Source organism: Brachyistius frenatus, unplaced genomic scaffold (assembly GCF_029030835.1).
Source record: "Brachyistius frenatus isolate BFR_SWC_R1_liver_20210118 unplaced genomic scaffold, ASM2903083v1 Contig_10, whole genome shotgun sequence".
Lineage (NCBI taxonomy): Eukaryota > Metazoa > Chordata > Actinopteri > Embiotocidae > Brachyistius > Brachyistius frenatus.
In genome coordinates, this window is record NW_027210609.1 from 7,511,429 (window position 1) to 7,527,751 (window position 16,323).

Genomic DNA, 16,323 nt, shown 5'->3' on the forward strand with positions numbered 1-16,323 from the left:
GTTGCCACATAATCCTGTCCTAGTTTTTATTTTTATTTTATTATATATATTTTATTTTATTTTTTTATTTTTTATTTTTTTAAGTACTCACTGTTGATCCCCGTGTGGAAATCGAGCCTCTGCATTTGACCCATACTGTGTACACACTCACTTAGAGCAGTGGGCAGCCACACATTACAGGGCCTGACAAACATCTTTTGCCGTTGCCTTGGTCAGCGGTACCTAACAGACATGTCTTTGACGGTGGCAGGAAACCCATGTGAACATGCAAACTCTACACCTGCTACTGTCGGAGGGGTCAAACGCAGGGACAGTCTTGCTGTGAGAAAACAGTGCTAACCACTGTGCCGCCATGTTCAGTTTCAATTCACAAAATGTTTTTGTTTTTTTTTTTTTTCTGTTTTCAAAGAGGTGTTGATTCAACTGTGTGGTCATTTAGCAGGATGTAATCACACTGACAGATGTCTCTATTATTCTCTGCACCCAGTGGGTAGAAACATCATTCTGTATAATGCAGGACATTTCCACGTCACATCAAACTGCCTTCTCCATGATGAGCATGTAGTTGAATCAGCACCTTTAACAACAACTGAACATTACAACCTTCATAAATCAGCGGTGTATTACTGGACTGTTTGTTCAGGTGCGCTTCATTTTAGCGGGTTGCATCTAATAAAGCTGACAGTATATCAGTCGTTTTAATGGACATGATCTCTGATAACAGATTGCCTCCCATATTTGAAAGTTTATTTGTCTCATTTCCTTCAGTGACGATCATTGCTGCTACATTTTGCTGTGATTCCTGACCAAGAAATAAATTGACATGTTGTGTGTCAGCCACAAAAAAAAAAAAAAAATCAATAATGCTGAAAAGTTAATTTCCAATGCAATTGTGTAACGATGTAGCTCCATGCTATGCTTTCCAAGTGATGTCACCAAGTGTAACATTGCCAAATGAGTTACTTATTTTATCAACTGTAATAACACTAAGGTGTGTTAAGCAGCAGATAGTGCCCACAGACCTCCGCCTCCTCAGACATATTTGCATACAGACGTGATTTGTATGAACTCGCTGCGCTTTCTTTTGGTTCAAACTTGTTTTTTTAATTTGGTCAACAATGATTCCCTCTTCACGACCAAATAAGCAAGTTCCAACCCTCTTCTGAATTTGGTGTTGGCTACAGTAGTGTTGTTGTTTTCCAAGACTAAAACCTCAACCTGACTCCTGGTTTCTCTGTTATTTTGACACCTTGTTTCAGCGGTTACAGATTCTTGTTTCCTGATGTACTCTGACTCCTGGTCAAAGTCAATTTCATGCCTCTCATGAACAATTCAGAAATGTAAATGAAAACTTGCAGTGATAAGTCATCCTATCTGAGCTACATGTCCTCGGGGGCAAACACCGGTACAGCATTCGATATTTTTACCAACACAGCCTAACATAATGTGCATTTGTTAATCTTTGTTTCTCTCTGAAATGTCCTTTATGACTTTATACCAAAGTTTAGCAGTAACTGCTCTGGCAATATCCAATGCTGCTTTTTTGTATTGTTGAAGTTTTGCCTTTTCTTTCATTTGTATTTTGGACCTTGTTTACCTGTACATTCTGTAAAGCATGTGTAAAGAGCCTTTTTTTGTTTTGTTACATAGCCATTACTCAAACATTAAACGTGAATTCTGATAATTTTCTTTGAATGTTGAATGTCTGCCTCAACACTTCCTAGAAATAGTTTTATTTTGCTTGTTGATTGATGATGATTATTGATTGTCATCTAAAATAGCAAAAGTGATGCTGGTTGGTTTAAGATATTGATATTGAAATTACAATGAGATGTAACAGAAAGGCAGAAAATGCTCCCATTTCTGAAGCTGGAACAATCAAATGCTTGTCTTTTTTTTTTTTTTGCTTGACAAATGACTGAAATCTTTGTTCATAATAGTAGTATATTTTGATCAGTTATTGCAGGTGTCTGTCTTCACTTTAACAGCACAAGTGCTGAGAGGAAAATGAGACTGTGCCCTCAGGACACGATTTGGGTTACAAATAATTGCGGCACAGCGGTCTTAGCAACAACATGATTTCTGGGCGCACCGTGGGAAGATTTAAAAGGCCAAGCCATCCATAATCTGGATTTAGCCATGTCGAGCCAAAACAAAGCCAGCTAATATGCGTCTTAAAGAACCGTTAGTCCATCATCAGTCTTGTCGTTAAGAAAAAGACCTTGTTTTTTAAGTCTCCTACATAAATCCCAAAGAAGACACTGGATAGGAGTGTACAGTTTGTTTGTATCTCTGCTGCACTCCCTGGTCCCCATCAAAGACATGATAGCTTTGTTAATCAACCTCTTCAAGCCAATTTATTATTCAGGACAATGTCCAGGGTTGCAACTCTGGATCACATCCAGACAGCAGAAACGATGCAGTTTCAGAGGTTCAAAAGCAGAAGGCTTCCAGTTATAAAGTTAACTAACTCTACTGACCAATCCATTCAAATTGTCCAAATCCCTCATTGCATTGGAGAAGTTTTGGGAAAAGCAAACCGTGTGTCATTTATAACATGCGATGAAACATCACTAGTTATCCCTGGAGGTAAAGTGACATGTACACATTTGAATGAACTCCCAAAGCTACACTTGAACACCACATCAGTTCTGCAACATCTTGCATGTCATTATCAGGATTCACTCATGGCAACAGCATGCCTGAAGGGAGTTTTTACATCTCATATTCAGTTTGATACCAGCATACATATGTTTATGCAAAATGTATGCAACACCTGTGCTTTGAGGCCAGGCAATGTATAAGCTTTGCATGAAGGTGGGAGTGCAGTTTCTTCTTGAAGAAAAGGTCATTATTGCAGCACTCAAGCTATTTACAGCATATGATAAGAATTTAAAACTTGTATCACCACATAGAAAAAAGTTTTACCACCACTCATGACTATACAGGTCAAAGGCTAATGGGAAACAGTGTGGCCCTACGGTCATGTGTTAAATACCTGAAATTGTCTCATCATTTCCCAGCTGCATATCAAAATTATTCATCGCAAAATGATGAATAATAAAACAGATGGGTAGATTAAAAACAAATAAATTCAAGTAAATTCAAGTTCTTTTTTATGAGTAATACTGACTCATAATTTTAGAGTCGGAATAAAAAAACATTCAAAACCTTTGACTTTTTAAAGGAAATGAATCCAGTGCCTTTTAAAACTTTTCAAGACCTGTGCATACTTCAGTTATGCATTACGTTGAAAGTAAAGGACAAAGATAAAGGTAAACAGCTGCTGTATAAACAATTACAACACAGAGATGTAGATACATGTCTAGTGGTAGTTAAATCAATTCCATTTTTAATCATGGATTATGCATTGTTAAATACAGCTGACTGCAGTCCAGCTTGTTGGTTTGAAGGTGTGCAAGTGTTAATCAAAGACCTCAGGGAAGCATTCAGTGAGTATTTGTTACATCGGTAGGAGGCGCTATGTAGACATTAATTGTGGTCACACGGAGTTTCCTCCCCAAGAATACCTCACTGTTTACAAATTTTGTCTTAATTAGGTGAAATTTGTTTTGCATGCCTAATATTAGGATTACATGCTGTGTGTATATTTAGCTCATCTGTAACACGTATTACACCTAATATGCAAGACTGGTCCCGAAAATGAAAAAAAAAACAAAAAACAAAAAAAAGTCTGATAAACATTGCTGTTATTAATTTTAGACAGGGAATAGAATGGCAATTAGTTACAGTGGACATTGTAGGGCTAATACAGTGGTATTTCTTTCCATTTAGTACCACAAAATGCCAGACGATGGAGCCAGCATGAGCGTCACTGTTGCTGCTGAGCGTAAAAGGGGCGTTCCGGCGCTTGGCAACATCTCTCTTGGCGGTGCCAGGTGTGTTCAAACCTGTAGCAGACAAACGCTCGCAGATGTCTCTTAAGTCAGTCATCACGGGCTGGATCTCAACTGCAAAAACCGCCCACCGGTGATCGCTGCCGCCCGTCTATTTTCAGCCTGCCCACAGGTATGAGGGATTTCTCATCGACGCACTACATTTCAGCGACAGACACCGCCGCCGAGTGAGTAAAATATTCTCTGTTTACAGTTTGTTTCGGCTACCTGGCGTCGGGAGGTTCCCCCAGAGACGAAACAAAACGCGGATACCGTTCCACAGTAGCGACGGAGAGCATACAATCTTGATTGTCTCCCATTTTAACCATCTCGCCGCTGTCAGCCCTCCTGTTTTACGCACAAGAAGCTCTTGGAATTATTGCAACCAAGGCAACTGTGCGCACACCGGAGCATAAACCCGTGGGATGACAGACCTCAGCTCTAGATTCAAGGGTGAAAAGCAGCCTCATAAATGTCAAGAAGATGAAATCCCCAGCAGGTCGGGAGAATAACTCGGGAGGGTTTATTAGGCCGCGTCATATCGCGCTCTTTTAACAACTGCAAACCGAGGCGACTCCTACCAGTTACATCGTTAGTTATTTTAAAAGAGGGAAACCATGTCCAGAACACTGAAGAAGAAGAAACACTGGTCAAGTAAAGTGGTGGAGTGCGCCGTGTCATGGGGGAACCTGGGGGACTTTGGCTCCGTGGTGGAGGTCCTTGGAGGAGCCGAGCTGGGGCAGTTCCCTCACCTGGGCCAGATGAAACTGGACGTGCTGGTGTGTCACGTCGGGAAGCTGCCCTACTACGGGGACGTTCTGCTGGAGGTGAACGGGACGCCCGTCAGTGGACTTACAAACCGTGACACCCTGGCTGTCATACGTCACTTTCGGGAGCCGATTCGCTTGAAGACCGTCAAACCAGGTGCGTCTCCTGCTTTCTGTTCTCGTCGCTGCTCTGTTTGTCAGATGAGCATTTTGATATGTGACATAGACCTACCCTAACCATAACAACCCTCATACACACCAAGGAATGTAGGTTTCAGCAGAGAGCTCAGGTATCTGTCAGAGGACAATCACTCAACCGTTAACATGAAAAAAAAATCTCTATATTTAATAAATTATTTCTAAGGGATCCCATTTTATCTCTTATGTGATAAAGGTACTTATACATCTGCGAAAAAGGATTAACCTTTACAAAATAGATCACAAAAAGTAAATATACAGAGTTTAGCTGTGTCCAGCCACCACCACATCCCTCTGCACTCTCCAAAGGATCTCCCAGACTTCCACTGTAAACTTCTGCTGTCCCATAACATCTAATTGCCCAATTCTCTCACCACTTTCTCGGGAAGATTGCATAGTGATAATGGTAATAATGGCATTCAGCCCAGTCGGAGCCTTCTAAGCTAAGTGCACTTACATGCATATAAGTAGGCCTAATTACATCCTCCATTATTCAGGCTACTTCTTCTGCTGCCCATTGGCCACAGACGCTGAGGTGGTTAGCTGTGTTGTATCCCATTGTCCCATCATTCCCCATCCAGCTCTCCGAGGAGGCTGGCTTCAACATCTCAACGCTTGTTTTTTATACTGCTGCTGCTGCTGCTCTGGTGCTGGCCCAACCTAAGGGCCATTGAGTGATGGGTTTTCAGTGGCACTGGTAGAACCGTTTAATGTTTTTACATGGGAGGGAGATGACCTTACTTTGACTGTATGCTGGAGCTTGAATGTCTAAAAAACAGATAATACTGCTCAAAAGGTTACAGCAGCAGCAGCAGCAGCAGCTGAGTCCCAAGACCTCAGGCGAGAATCCCTGAAGATCAGCTGGATGTGTGCACATGCGTCCTCATGGTGTATCTGCTTATGTGTGATGTTGTCATTCTGGGGAGTTTTCCGACAATGTTTTATTGTTAAATTATTCGGTTTTAATCTTTTTTAAGCAATCAACAGATAAATGGAAAAATATGTTTTCCCAGATTCATGAGCTCAGTGCCCATCAGTGTGCACACACATGGAGGCGTGCGTGTATTTCATGGGTCTACACTCTCCAGAGCTCCTAACACCACGCTCTCTGCCCCACTAACCAAGGATGATTAATAAAGGGCATGGTGGAACGAGAGAGCAAGGCAAGAGGGTGAGAGATGCAAAGAAGCAGAGGGAGAAAGAAAGAGAGAGAGAGAGAGAGAGAGAGAGAGAGAGAAGCATCGGGAGAGAGACACAAACAGAGATGGGAAGAAAATCGGCTCTGCCTTTGGCTCCAGGCTTGACTCCCACGCAAGGCTGTTTTTGCTCTTTAAAGCTCATAGGGAAGTAATAGGTGGCAAAAATGGCAAAATTCATCATCACATATTTCTTCACTGTCAACCTTACCGGTCTGACCTAGATGTCCACACTCTCCTTCAATCACATGCTCTTCGGTGTTCTGTTTTGAGAAAACGACCTCACTAAGCCCCGTGGCGTCAGCATACAGATGGGCTTCTTACATATTATGATTACGTATTGTGCCTGTGTGCACGTCTGCACCATGTTTATACATTCCTGTGTAGTAGCCTCATGTTTTATTCACACCTCTTCCATAATTGAGTCAGCGAGTGAATTTTCTCCACTCTGATGGAGGCAGTGGGCCAAGAGGATCAGCTGTTACCAGGAAGCCCACCGAACTGTCATATGACTGGAAGGCGTCCAGCAGCTGCGGACAGACTCCTTGGGTCTGCCAGATGTTCCACTGTGCTCTTCCCTATATCCTCTTGAGCCCTGCCTGTCTCGTCCTCTGGAGCTGGTGGGCTTCCCATCCAGCCGCTGATAGCTGGGATAGAGCTTGGAGAGAAGGTGGAGAGATGCAAAGACAGACAGACAAGGATGCAGAGTTGGGATGAAAGATGCAAGTCTCTGTGGGGGCTATTATCTGTTTCAGCCATTGATCGAAAAAGGAATGTGAGCAGAAAGAGTTGCACACAGCATTTCACTTAGTTTTCTATAGTTTATTGTAGTGCATCATATATTCTGGAGGCTGCCAAGAGGCTTCCCTCAAATACCTGAGCTCTCACATCATACATACTCTGAAATGAAGAAGTTCACACTAAGCCTATGCCAAGATTCCCCAGTATACAATGAGCTGGATGTGCCCACTTCCCTGGTATCTTTGATTAAGCTGGAAGATGAGTCTATTAAAAGCTGTATTGCTCAGTATAGGAATCTATTTCTACCGTTACCCCTAGCTTAGCATCAGAAAAGATGCCTGATGAAAAGCTTAATGACTGGCGTCCCATAATTCCTTTTTCTGCCGCACAGTTCTTCTCCGCCTGGACTCGTATATGTTTGCAGCTTCAATCACTGTGCCATAAAAACATACGTACAACCTGTAGCCATTTATATGCAGCCGAATGGGTGATGACTGACATCAAATGAATAATTTCACGTTGCCGTACACAGTGGAGCTCGTGCAACAAGCCTCCTTTTGTCTTTCGGAAGGCTAATATTAGCTGCGTGAATGTATGAAACACATGTAAACAAGTGTCTGTTTAAAATTGATGCACGTTGCTTCTTCTTTGTGTCTCCGTCAGGCAGATGGAATGAGGATCTCATGTAGTCATAAAATCCAACAGTAGTCACCAGTTTGCAGCAATGTTTAAATGAAATTAAGTAATTACGCGAAATACTCCCAACACCTCGGGGATGTGCGAATAACAGTATTTTGATTGTAACATGATAGCCGTTTTATTGATTTTAACATTTGGTAATTGTTGCAGTGATAATGAGAACATATTAAGCGTGCAGAATGGCATAATTCATCTGTTCGTGTAAACTACTAAGTTTCAGAGGCAAATTTCTTCTTAATTGTCATTCAATTTCGAAATCAAATTACGCAATTAAGTTTGTATAAAGCTGCAGTAATGCTGCTGTTGATCAGTGTCTTGCTCGCTCTTAATCACAGTTTGATTCACCTGATTCTGCTCATACAGCAGCATAATATTTTCCAGTACCTGCCGATCATGCCAATAGAGAAGAATAGCGACATGAGCCCCTAAGCCCCGGTATCAAACAGCAATAGTGAGTGTGGGTTAATCACATTAATGCACCTCTCATATCAGAAAGTGCCTCTCAATGGAATCATCCTCTTGACAGGCGATGCTTTGTCACTGCGAGGAGATTCGCAGTCGGCTGCAAAAAAAAAGAAAATGGAGATTGAGAGTGAGAGCGGGAATACGGCAGCCCAGAGAGACTGGTCAAATAACTTGAGACATCTGTTCTTGCCTTGGAGATGTTCTAACAATCAGCTGAATGAGGTGGTAGAGCCATCACATACACTGCTCCTTTGGCACAGAACTCATAAGAAAGTAATTTCAAGCTGAGTGAGCTTTTTCTTAGTGGGTTTAAAGTGATTATGGGTGTTTTTTAGAAGACGCCGCCTGTGCTTCGTTTTGCTCAGATCTGCTTAAACCCGGGCACCGATCTTGCTGATGTGCTATTGGCTTATTGACTGTTTAATGCTTATATAGCTACTATTGAAGTTCCTTGTGATTTTTAATTGTGCTGTTACTTAAGTATGCCTGTTACAGTATGTCGTGTACAACTGGCTAGATACTGTTTTCGAGGCCAGGCGTCCCTTGGTAGGAAATATCTTTAATCTGATTGGTGTCAGCTGGCTAGAAAAAGACTGAATAAAGAATTAGGTGCATATAGAAAATGATTACATCACAGACAATAAACTGTAGGTGGTGGTGAATTCCCTCTGGCCTCATTAATCATTTAAAAAGCTGGTAAAACAGAATATTGAAGATGAAACTTGGCAAACATCCACTAGACACTGTGTATGGAATATAAACAGAATATTGCATCAGCCAGGGGACTGTGAATGTATTTACTGAAACACCAGCTCTGCTATGACTTTAAAGGACCACACCAGAGCTTTTGCATGTTATAACTCATCAAATGCAAATGTGTTTTTTCTATTACCGCCCTGACTGTTTTCTAAAGCAGTGTTCTAGATTGCTCAATGTGTCTTTCCTCTTGTTTTCAGTTATTTTCACTATAGTATGAAAACCATCTGATTTTTAATTTGGGTAATCTGTCACAGTGGACATCATATTTGCTTTTATCATTTAGTGGTAGCAACACAGATTTTCCACTCATGTCATACAATAAAACCAGACATTGTGTTCACCCTGACACATTACTGAACTTGGGTAGCTTTGATTTGTATTCTGTTTTGAAATAATTTGCTTCCTGGAAACACAGATTCTGAAAGCTAAAATAGTGTTTTATTGGCAGAAATGTGAAGTTTCTATTATTTACTTAGTCCTACAGAGTTCTTCTGCACTTATAGTAGAAGATCAAAATGTTTGAGAGTAGCTCAGCTTATTGAAACAAATTAAAACACAAGAAAATATTAACTTTTTTTTGTCCAGGAAGAAAATAAACGCAGAAATTGGTTTGTGTTGAGGATATTTATTGTCACAGTAACCACAATCAACCAATTAATCACAATACACACCTCCTGCTAGTTAGCAAGTGAGCAGAAATGTATACACTACATGTTAATTGGTTGAAACATCTGCAAGAAGAAAATTGAATGATTTAGTTATTACTTTTCGCCTAAGGGGTGGGGGGGGCATGATTGACTGCTTCAAACCTTGTTTTGTGCCAATCTACCTAGTAGATGTTGAGATATTTCACGCAAAAATTTTGACCTGCACTTTGTACTTGAGGTTAAGTCAGAGGATTGCCAAAGTCAGAACAATTCATCCTTTGGATACCAAAAATGTCACACAATTGTTAAGATATTTCCCTTTGAACCAAAATGGTGAACCCACTGATGTACAAACACTGCTGGTCGTAGCAAGCATGGCCACAAATACTGTTGCACTTTAAATTGCTTTCAGAATAACCCATTTGGAAGATGACTGGTGGTTCTAATGAAGAAGTCCCTGAGCTCATTTAATGATTGTTTGGAGCTACGTAGAACAAAAAAAGGTCAGGAACAATTGCTTACTGCTCTCTGAGCATGAAATGAGAAGCACAGCAACAAACAGTTGAAGCCATCCTGTTGTGTTAACATCACTGGGCCGCTCGCATGTCACCACACTCATCAGCTGGTGTGGTATTGTTCATGCTGCACAGGAACACTTGAGTGAGACTGTCGAACAGTAAATGCAAGACAGTTGCCACAGCACCCGATTATGACAAGTCACAGGAGTGTTTTTCAAATGCTGGATAGTCTCAACCTTCTAACCTCGCCTCATTAATGTTTTGCTAATTTCCACTGCTGTTCCTTGTACTTCTTTTCTCTGTTCACTTTGAATCAGACATACAGTAAAACGGTATAAAGGAAAATATTTTAAGCCTTGTGTTGACTACGACGCATTGTGCACGTTTGAGCCTCCTAACCAATATGATGATTATAATTACGATTGCATTGCTAATCAAACCATTTAAAGAAATTCCACATTATATAGCTCATAGATCATTAAATCAATTAAACATATTAGTGCCATTCAAATGTACCTTAACCATGGTCTACCATGGTGGGAGGCTGGATATCCGTTTTTCCTTCGTTTTCATTAATTTACTGGTCACAGCTTTTTGTATCTGTTTGACCTCTCACTACATCATCCTACAAAGCATTTTGTTGGTATAAAGCTTGTTTGTCCTCTGTGACTCTCATCAAGCATCTTGTGCATGTGCCGCAGGCAGCTGTCAGGCATGTAGTGAAGTGCTGCTGTCTTTACTCACGTGCACGCACACACACACACACACACACACACACACACACACACACACACACACACACACACACACACACACACACACACACACACAACACATAAGTGAATGTTTCTATAACTTCAGAGGACATTGCATTACATTCATTTCATGCAGACTCACCTTTGCCTAACCCTCTCATTAAATTTTAATCAAAAATTTAATGATGCTTTATGTCACCAAAAGAAAGTCAAGTCCCCACAGTGTGACTGCATAAAGACTTAAGTCCCCACACCGTGAGTAATACATGTACACACACACACACACACACACACACACACACACACACACACACACACACACACACACACACACACACACACACACACACATGGATCTACAAGTACATTGGGTAAAATGTCCTAAAATCTAAAAATCAATTGGTTTAAAACGCTACCCACGGAATTTGGCTCCAAGGTTGATTTAAATGTTGGTGGTTGCAAAGGGATTTCCAACATAAAATGATTAACAAAGGCGAATAAATCAATTCAGATTAAGATATAAGAGATATAATTCTTTGCATTCATACAGTAATAGTGCTTGTTTCTGCTTTTATGGTTTCTACATTTCTCATGCGATTTCAGGTATCAGAATTTTGCAAGCCATAACAAAATTGAAATGAAGAAAATTAGTGCCTCTGATAACAAGCATGTTTGTCAAATGTGTTGCTCTGCATCAGGAGCAACTCTTAGTTTTGTTTCTGGCAGAGTAAGATATCAAGACTCAATATCAGTGCAGTATTGCACCATTTTACCCTTAATGCTGTTGGAAAGCAGAGCTGCCAATATCCCAGAGCATCCTAGTTGAGAGCCCACTTTCTCATGCCTTGCAGTGTGTTTGTAGGGGTGGGGGAGGGGGGAAGTTGGCGTGGGGGGAAGGCGGGAGGAGGCGTAGTGTGACTACCAAACAAACGAGCGTAAAGTTGCTCCCACCCCTACTCCAAGTCCTCAATAATTCATTTATAGTAGAGCTGGATACTCCACTGATGTGCATGTGCGTGTGTATGCGCGTGATAACTGGTGGTATTAAAGTAAAGCGGGAGGCTACAGTGGAAAACCATAGCATGACTCCCGGAGCTCCAGCTCTCTTTCATTATTCCGACTTTAATCAAATCTGCCCAGCTCCTGTCACACACTCCATCAGCACCTGCAACAATCTCAACGTAAACAGCCTGCTTGATTACATGGTGTGGAGTTGGAACTGTATGTTTGGAGATCGATGATGACGAGTAGGTCATGATGATTGCTTTGTGCTGCAGATGTGAAATGTGCAGTGTGGAAATCTATGTAATTCAGCATGTATTAAAGGAACTGGAGTATGTTCAAGTGCGTAGCAATCCTGGTACACTATAATTTTTAGTCGATTTCCGCACATTGCCAACAACTGCCATCAGAATTTAATAGTTGCTTATTACTATACTTCCTATTCTCATGCCAACAGCTGGATTCCATTAAAAAAAAATGGACAGAAGCATGGTAAAAGTTTGCATAAATCCTTTTTCCCTCTACATCTGTTCATATTTGTGGAAGTGGAAGGAAATGATTCATGTTAGTTGTCATAGGAGCATCTTTTTATACACTTTTGGTCAAAACTCTGCATATTATGGTTATACGGTATACCAAGAGAGTAGAGAGTGGTGGACACGGGTCATGGTGGCAGTGTTTAATGAGGTGTGTGTGTGTGTGTGTGTGTGTGTGTGTGTGTGTGTGTGTGTGTGTGTGTGTGTGTGTGTGTGTGTGTGTGTGTGTGTGTGTGTGTGTGTGTGTGTGTGCGTGTGTGTGCGCATGTCTGTGTGTGTGAGGGGATGATGGTCATACAAGCAAGCAGCATAACCTCTCCGACACCTCATGGAAAAAGCCCATTATGTGAACTTGCATGAGAATAGAATTGTCTGTCTAATAGCATTGTCTACAGCAGCTTACAACAGCACTGGTCATAATGCCATAAAGCATACAAATAGCATTGGGGTGTTTACAGTATGTGTAATCTCTGCTGGGATGTGTTTTTTATAATTGTGAGTTTCTGGGAGATTTCACTTCCTCTGTGCCTTCAGTCCCCGTTCCAATTAAAGACCCTGTTGTCGTCTTAAATGCCTGTTAGCGTGCAGACTGTGATATAATGACTAATTCTAATCCTGGCCTTGTAAATATGTATTTATTAGAGGGGTTATGAAGTCATTTGTTATATTTTTTGTTGTGCGATGTGCTTTAATAGTGACAAATTTGCAGTTGTGGGGTGGGTTTCACTGCTGACTGCATAGATGAGGAATAATGGGCACCGAAAGTGGTTATTTTTGCCTTGACCTCCATCCTTTTTGCCCTCATTACCCCCTCATTATTCCTTCTGCCTGCTTTGTTGAGAAACTCTTTTCTCTTCTATCTGCCCATCACTTTGGCTGTAAACCTTTTTTTTTTATTTATATAGATTTAATAGAGTAACAAATGGCAACTTTCTTTTTCTAAATGCATCATCTATATTTATTTACACAGTAAATGCCAATATACTTGTCAGACACCCAGTAGTATCATAAAAATGATATAAAGATGATGGTATCATTTTATATCCTGGAACCCGCAGGAACCCATATATAATTGTGAAAATAGGATCATAATAGGAGTCCAAAAAAAAAATCCCAGAAGATTTTTTTTTTTTTTTTTTCATCTTTCCTCAGCGTGGATCAGTCACATCCTGTAAATGTGAAACTGAATTTGGGGGGAAACGGCACAGTGGGCTGGATGTGAGTGTGGTGTGGGTCATCTTTTGGATGAGAATGCTGTCACTGTCTGGGAGCAGATTGGAGGGGATGCTTGGTGAGGAGTCACTCCTCCTCAGTCAGAGAGCCTTGTTTATTTTACCAGAGGCTCAGCAACCATACGGCGGCTGAGTGACCGAGCGCATGAAGGACGTTATCTTTATTCAACGGTGATTGCTACATGTAATGGACCACGCACCCGCTTTTCAGCTGCGTTCAGTGATTGCACACTTGGCTGGCGTGTCACTTCCCACCTTCCTATTATCCAGATGTGCATTATCCTCCAACTGGTGTTTATCATTGCAAGATAGGGGGCTCAGGTCACCTCTAGACAGCTCACAGGTAATGGGCCTTGACATCTGAATTAGTCTGCTCTTTCAAAGGGTGATTAGCAAGCAGCTTAGGATTCTGGAGGGATGTTGATAGGCTGACATAAACAGGCAGGGGTGATGGGCCGGTGGGGTGCTATCTCTGCGGCTCATGATGGGAGGCTTGCCAGTAATGTGGTTCATCATGAAGTGGTCACGGTATGGTTTTGCAGATGACTGAGGGTGGGATGCAGGGAGTTGAGTGGGGCCGGTGTGATTATGCGTTTACACTGGTGATTTAGCTCCTTGAAATATATCATTTTCACTAGCGACTGCAGTCTGAACAGCAAAACCAAGATGCTGCCCTCATAAACTTTATGAATTTCAATCCTTATACCAAAATCCTCTTCCTGTCTCTGTGTCTTGGCTGTGTGACTGGCTGGCCCAGCTGTTACGCTCATCCCTTCCCCAGCTCTTTTATTATTCCTTGGCTGTGTGATTCGCTGTGTGCTCGTGGCGGCAGGGGAACGGCTGGCTTTGTAGAATCTTAATAGCGGCGAGCTATTGCCAGGCTTTCCATTCGCTGCTTGCTGCAGGCATGTGACTGAATGCCAATGAGACATTAGGGTTGAAACAGGATGGATCAGGCCAGACCGTGGCAGGCGGGATCTGAGTGGCTGGAGAGCCCTTTACCGGGTTAGGAGCACGGATGTCGGCTCCCAGAGGCGGCACATCGCCGTCTCATGGTTATCTCAGTGCACCTAATCACCAGGATGTGCTCTCTCTTGTGCCTCTCTGTCAAGTGGGAGATAATCTAGGTGCATTCTGTTTGACTTTGACTTTGCATTGCCTTCTCTTTAACATACTGCCCCAGAAAGTGGGGATGTTATATTTGACCTGTTAGATTCTGATTCAGTAACGACACAATGATAAATGACATCAATGCTGGGGACCCAGTGTAGAGTCCCTTCTATACCTCTCCTCTCCTCTCCTCTCCTCTCCTCTCCTCTCCTCTCCTCTCCTCTCCTCTCCTCTCCTCTCCTCTCCTCTCCTCTCCTCTCCTCTCCTCTCCCTCCGGGTCAGGTCGGGTAATGATATTTTTCCTAAAGTCTAGTGTATAACTTATTCAAGCTTGTCTTTGTAATGTTTATACTGCAGCCTCTACTCAATCTCACATTTGTTTATCACCAAAAATTATTTATCATTGCCTCCGTTATGATGATGGAATAAAAAATACATCGCGGAAGATGGTAATATAACTTTTTCATATCTCATATTGCCCATCCTGGCTACTTGGTTTTTAGTGGCAGTATAGCTCATGCTCCAGTTTGTGTCTCTTGGATTAACATTCATTTGGGTCACAGATGTAACCAATTAACCAGTGATGTTTGAAAAACCAACAAGGTTTTCTAAAAAAAAAAAAAAAAAAAACCCTCACCATTGTTCTGAGATGATTTTTCAGCCATCGAGATGAAAAAAAATACTTGTTTTTCCAAATGAATTTTTAACCGACTTCTCAAGTTGCACCTCTGTTTCCTCAACAAAACAAAGATGGAAGCATGCCGGCTACCTGGGTGGCTGAACTGTAACAAAAGGATGACTGTAGTGTGTGTGTGTGTGTGTGTGTGTGTGTGTGTGTGTGTGTGTGTGTGTGTGTGTGTGTGTGTGTGTGTGTGTGTGTGTGTGTGTGTGTGTGTGTGTGTGTGTGTGTGTGTGTGTCTGCAGTGATTGATGTGTGTATTTTGTCACATCTTGAAAAGAGACAACACTGGCTGTCAACAGACACACAGGACCTGTTAATGTACTATAAATGGAGAGCTGTGATACTTGGGTCCTCATGTGGACACACACACACACACACACACACACACACACACACACACACACACACACACACACACACACACACACACACACACACACACACACACACACACACACACACACACACACACACACACACACACACACACACACACAGGCACATTAATCTGTTTCTTTCGCAGCACGCACATGGTTCTCCACATGACGCAGATGTTGTTAACAGTGGGATAGAGTGATGGGTGGATGCAGAAGGCCCAGTTACCCAGTCACTGCCTAATCTGATTAGAGACTGCTACACACAGTCGGCCCAACTGATGAAGGGCGGGCATCAGGGAGAGGACAGATGGATGAACCATGGTTGTTAACAGCTGTGGTTAATTCTGTTGTGTAATATACAGTTGTGGTATTCAGGAAGAGGAAGGCATTTTATAACAGTCCACTGCTTTATATTCTAATGGTGTTATCACAGTTGTGTTACAGTTCTGAAGCATATGAGATGTAGAAGTCCTCCTGTAAATCTGTCTGTATCAGATAAATTGTCATCATAATTCCTATTTATAGATTAAGCATTAATGGTCCCATGATTTTGGCAATACCTGATATGGTCCATAATATCACCTCCCTCATTAGAAATGAGAAAGAATGTAGTGTCTTTACATCGGATCGTATAAAGCGCATGTTTCACTGTTGATTGATTACCAAAACAAAATCATGAAGTAAAGTGGCTTGTGCTGATTAACATCTAATTCATTATGTTTTTCAGCCTCTATAGCCAATTC

The 16,323-nt window shown here is 41.7% G+C and overlaps 1 protein-coding gene across 2 annotated transcripts in view; it reads left to right on the forward strand.

Annotated features, from left to right (window-relative positions):
* The first annotated feature begins 3,863 nt into the window (after positions 1-3,863).
* Positions 3,864-16,323, forward strand: part of LOC138616688 (membrane-associated guanylate kinase, WW and PDZ domain-containing protein 3) — a 117,732-nt gene continuing 105,272 nt past the window's right edge. Inside the window, exons 1-2 of one of the 2 annotated variants that reach the window (XM_069691194.1) lie at positions 3,867-4,029; positions 4,111-4,820. In XM_069691194.1, the coding sequence (XP_069547295.1) occupies positions 4,514-4,820 (307 nt within the window). In that variant the 5' untranslated portion in view covers positions 3,867-4,029; positions 4,111-4,513. Of the gene's footprint in view, positions 4,821-16,323 lie in introns of both variants that reach the window. The other variant, XM_069691196.1, reaches the window with a different exon arrangement.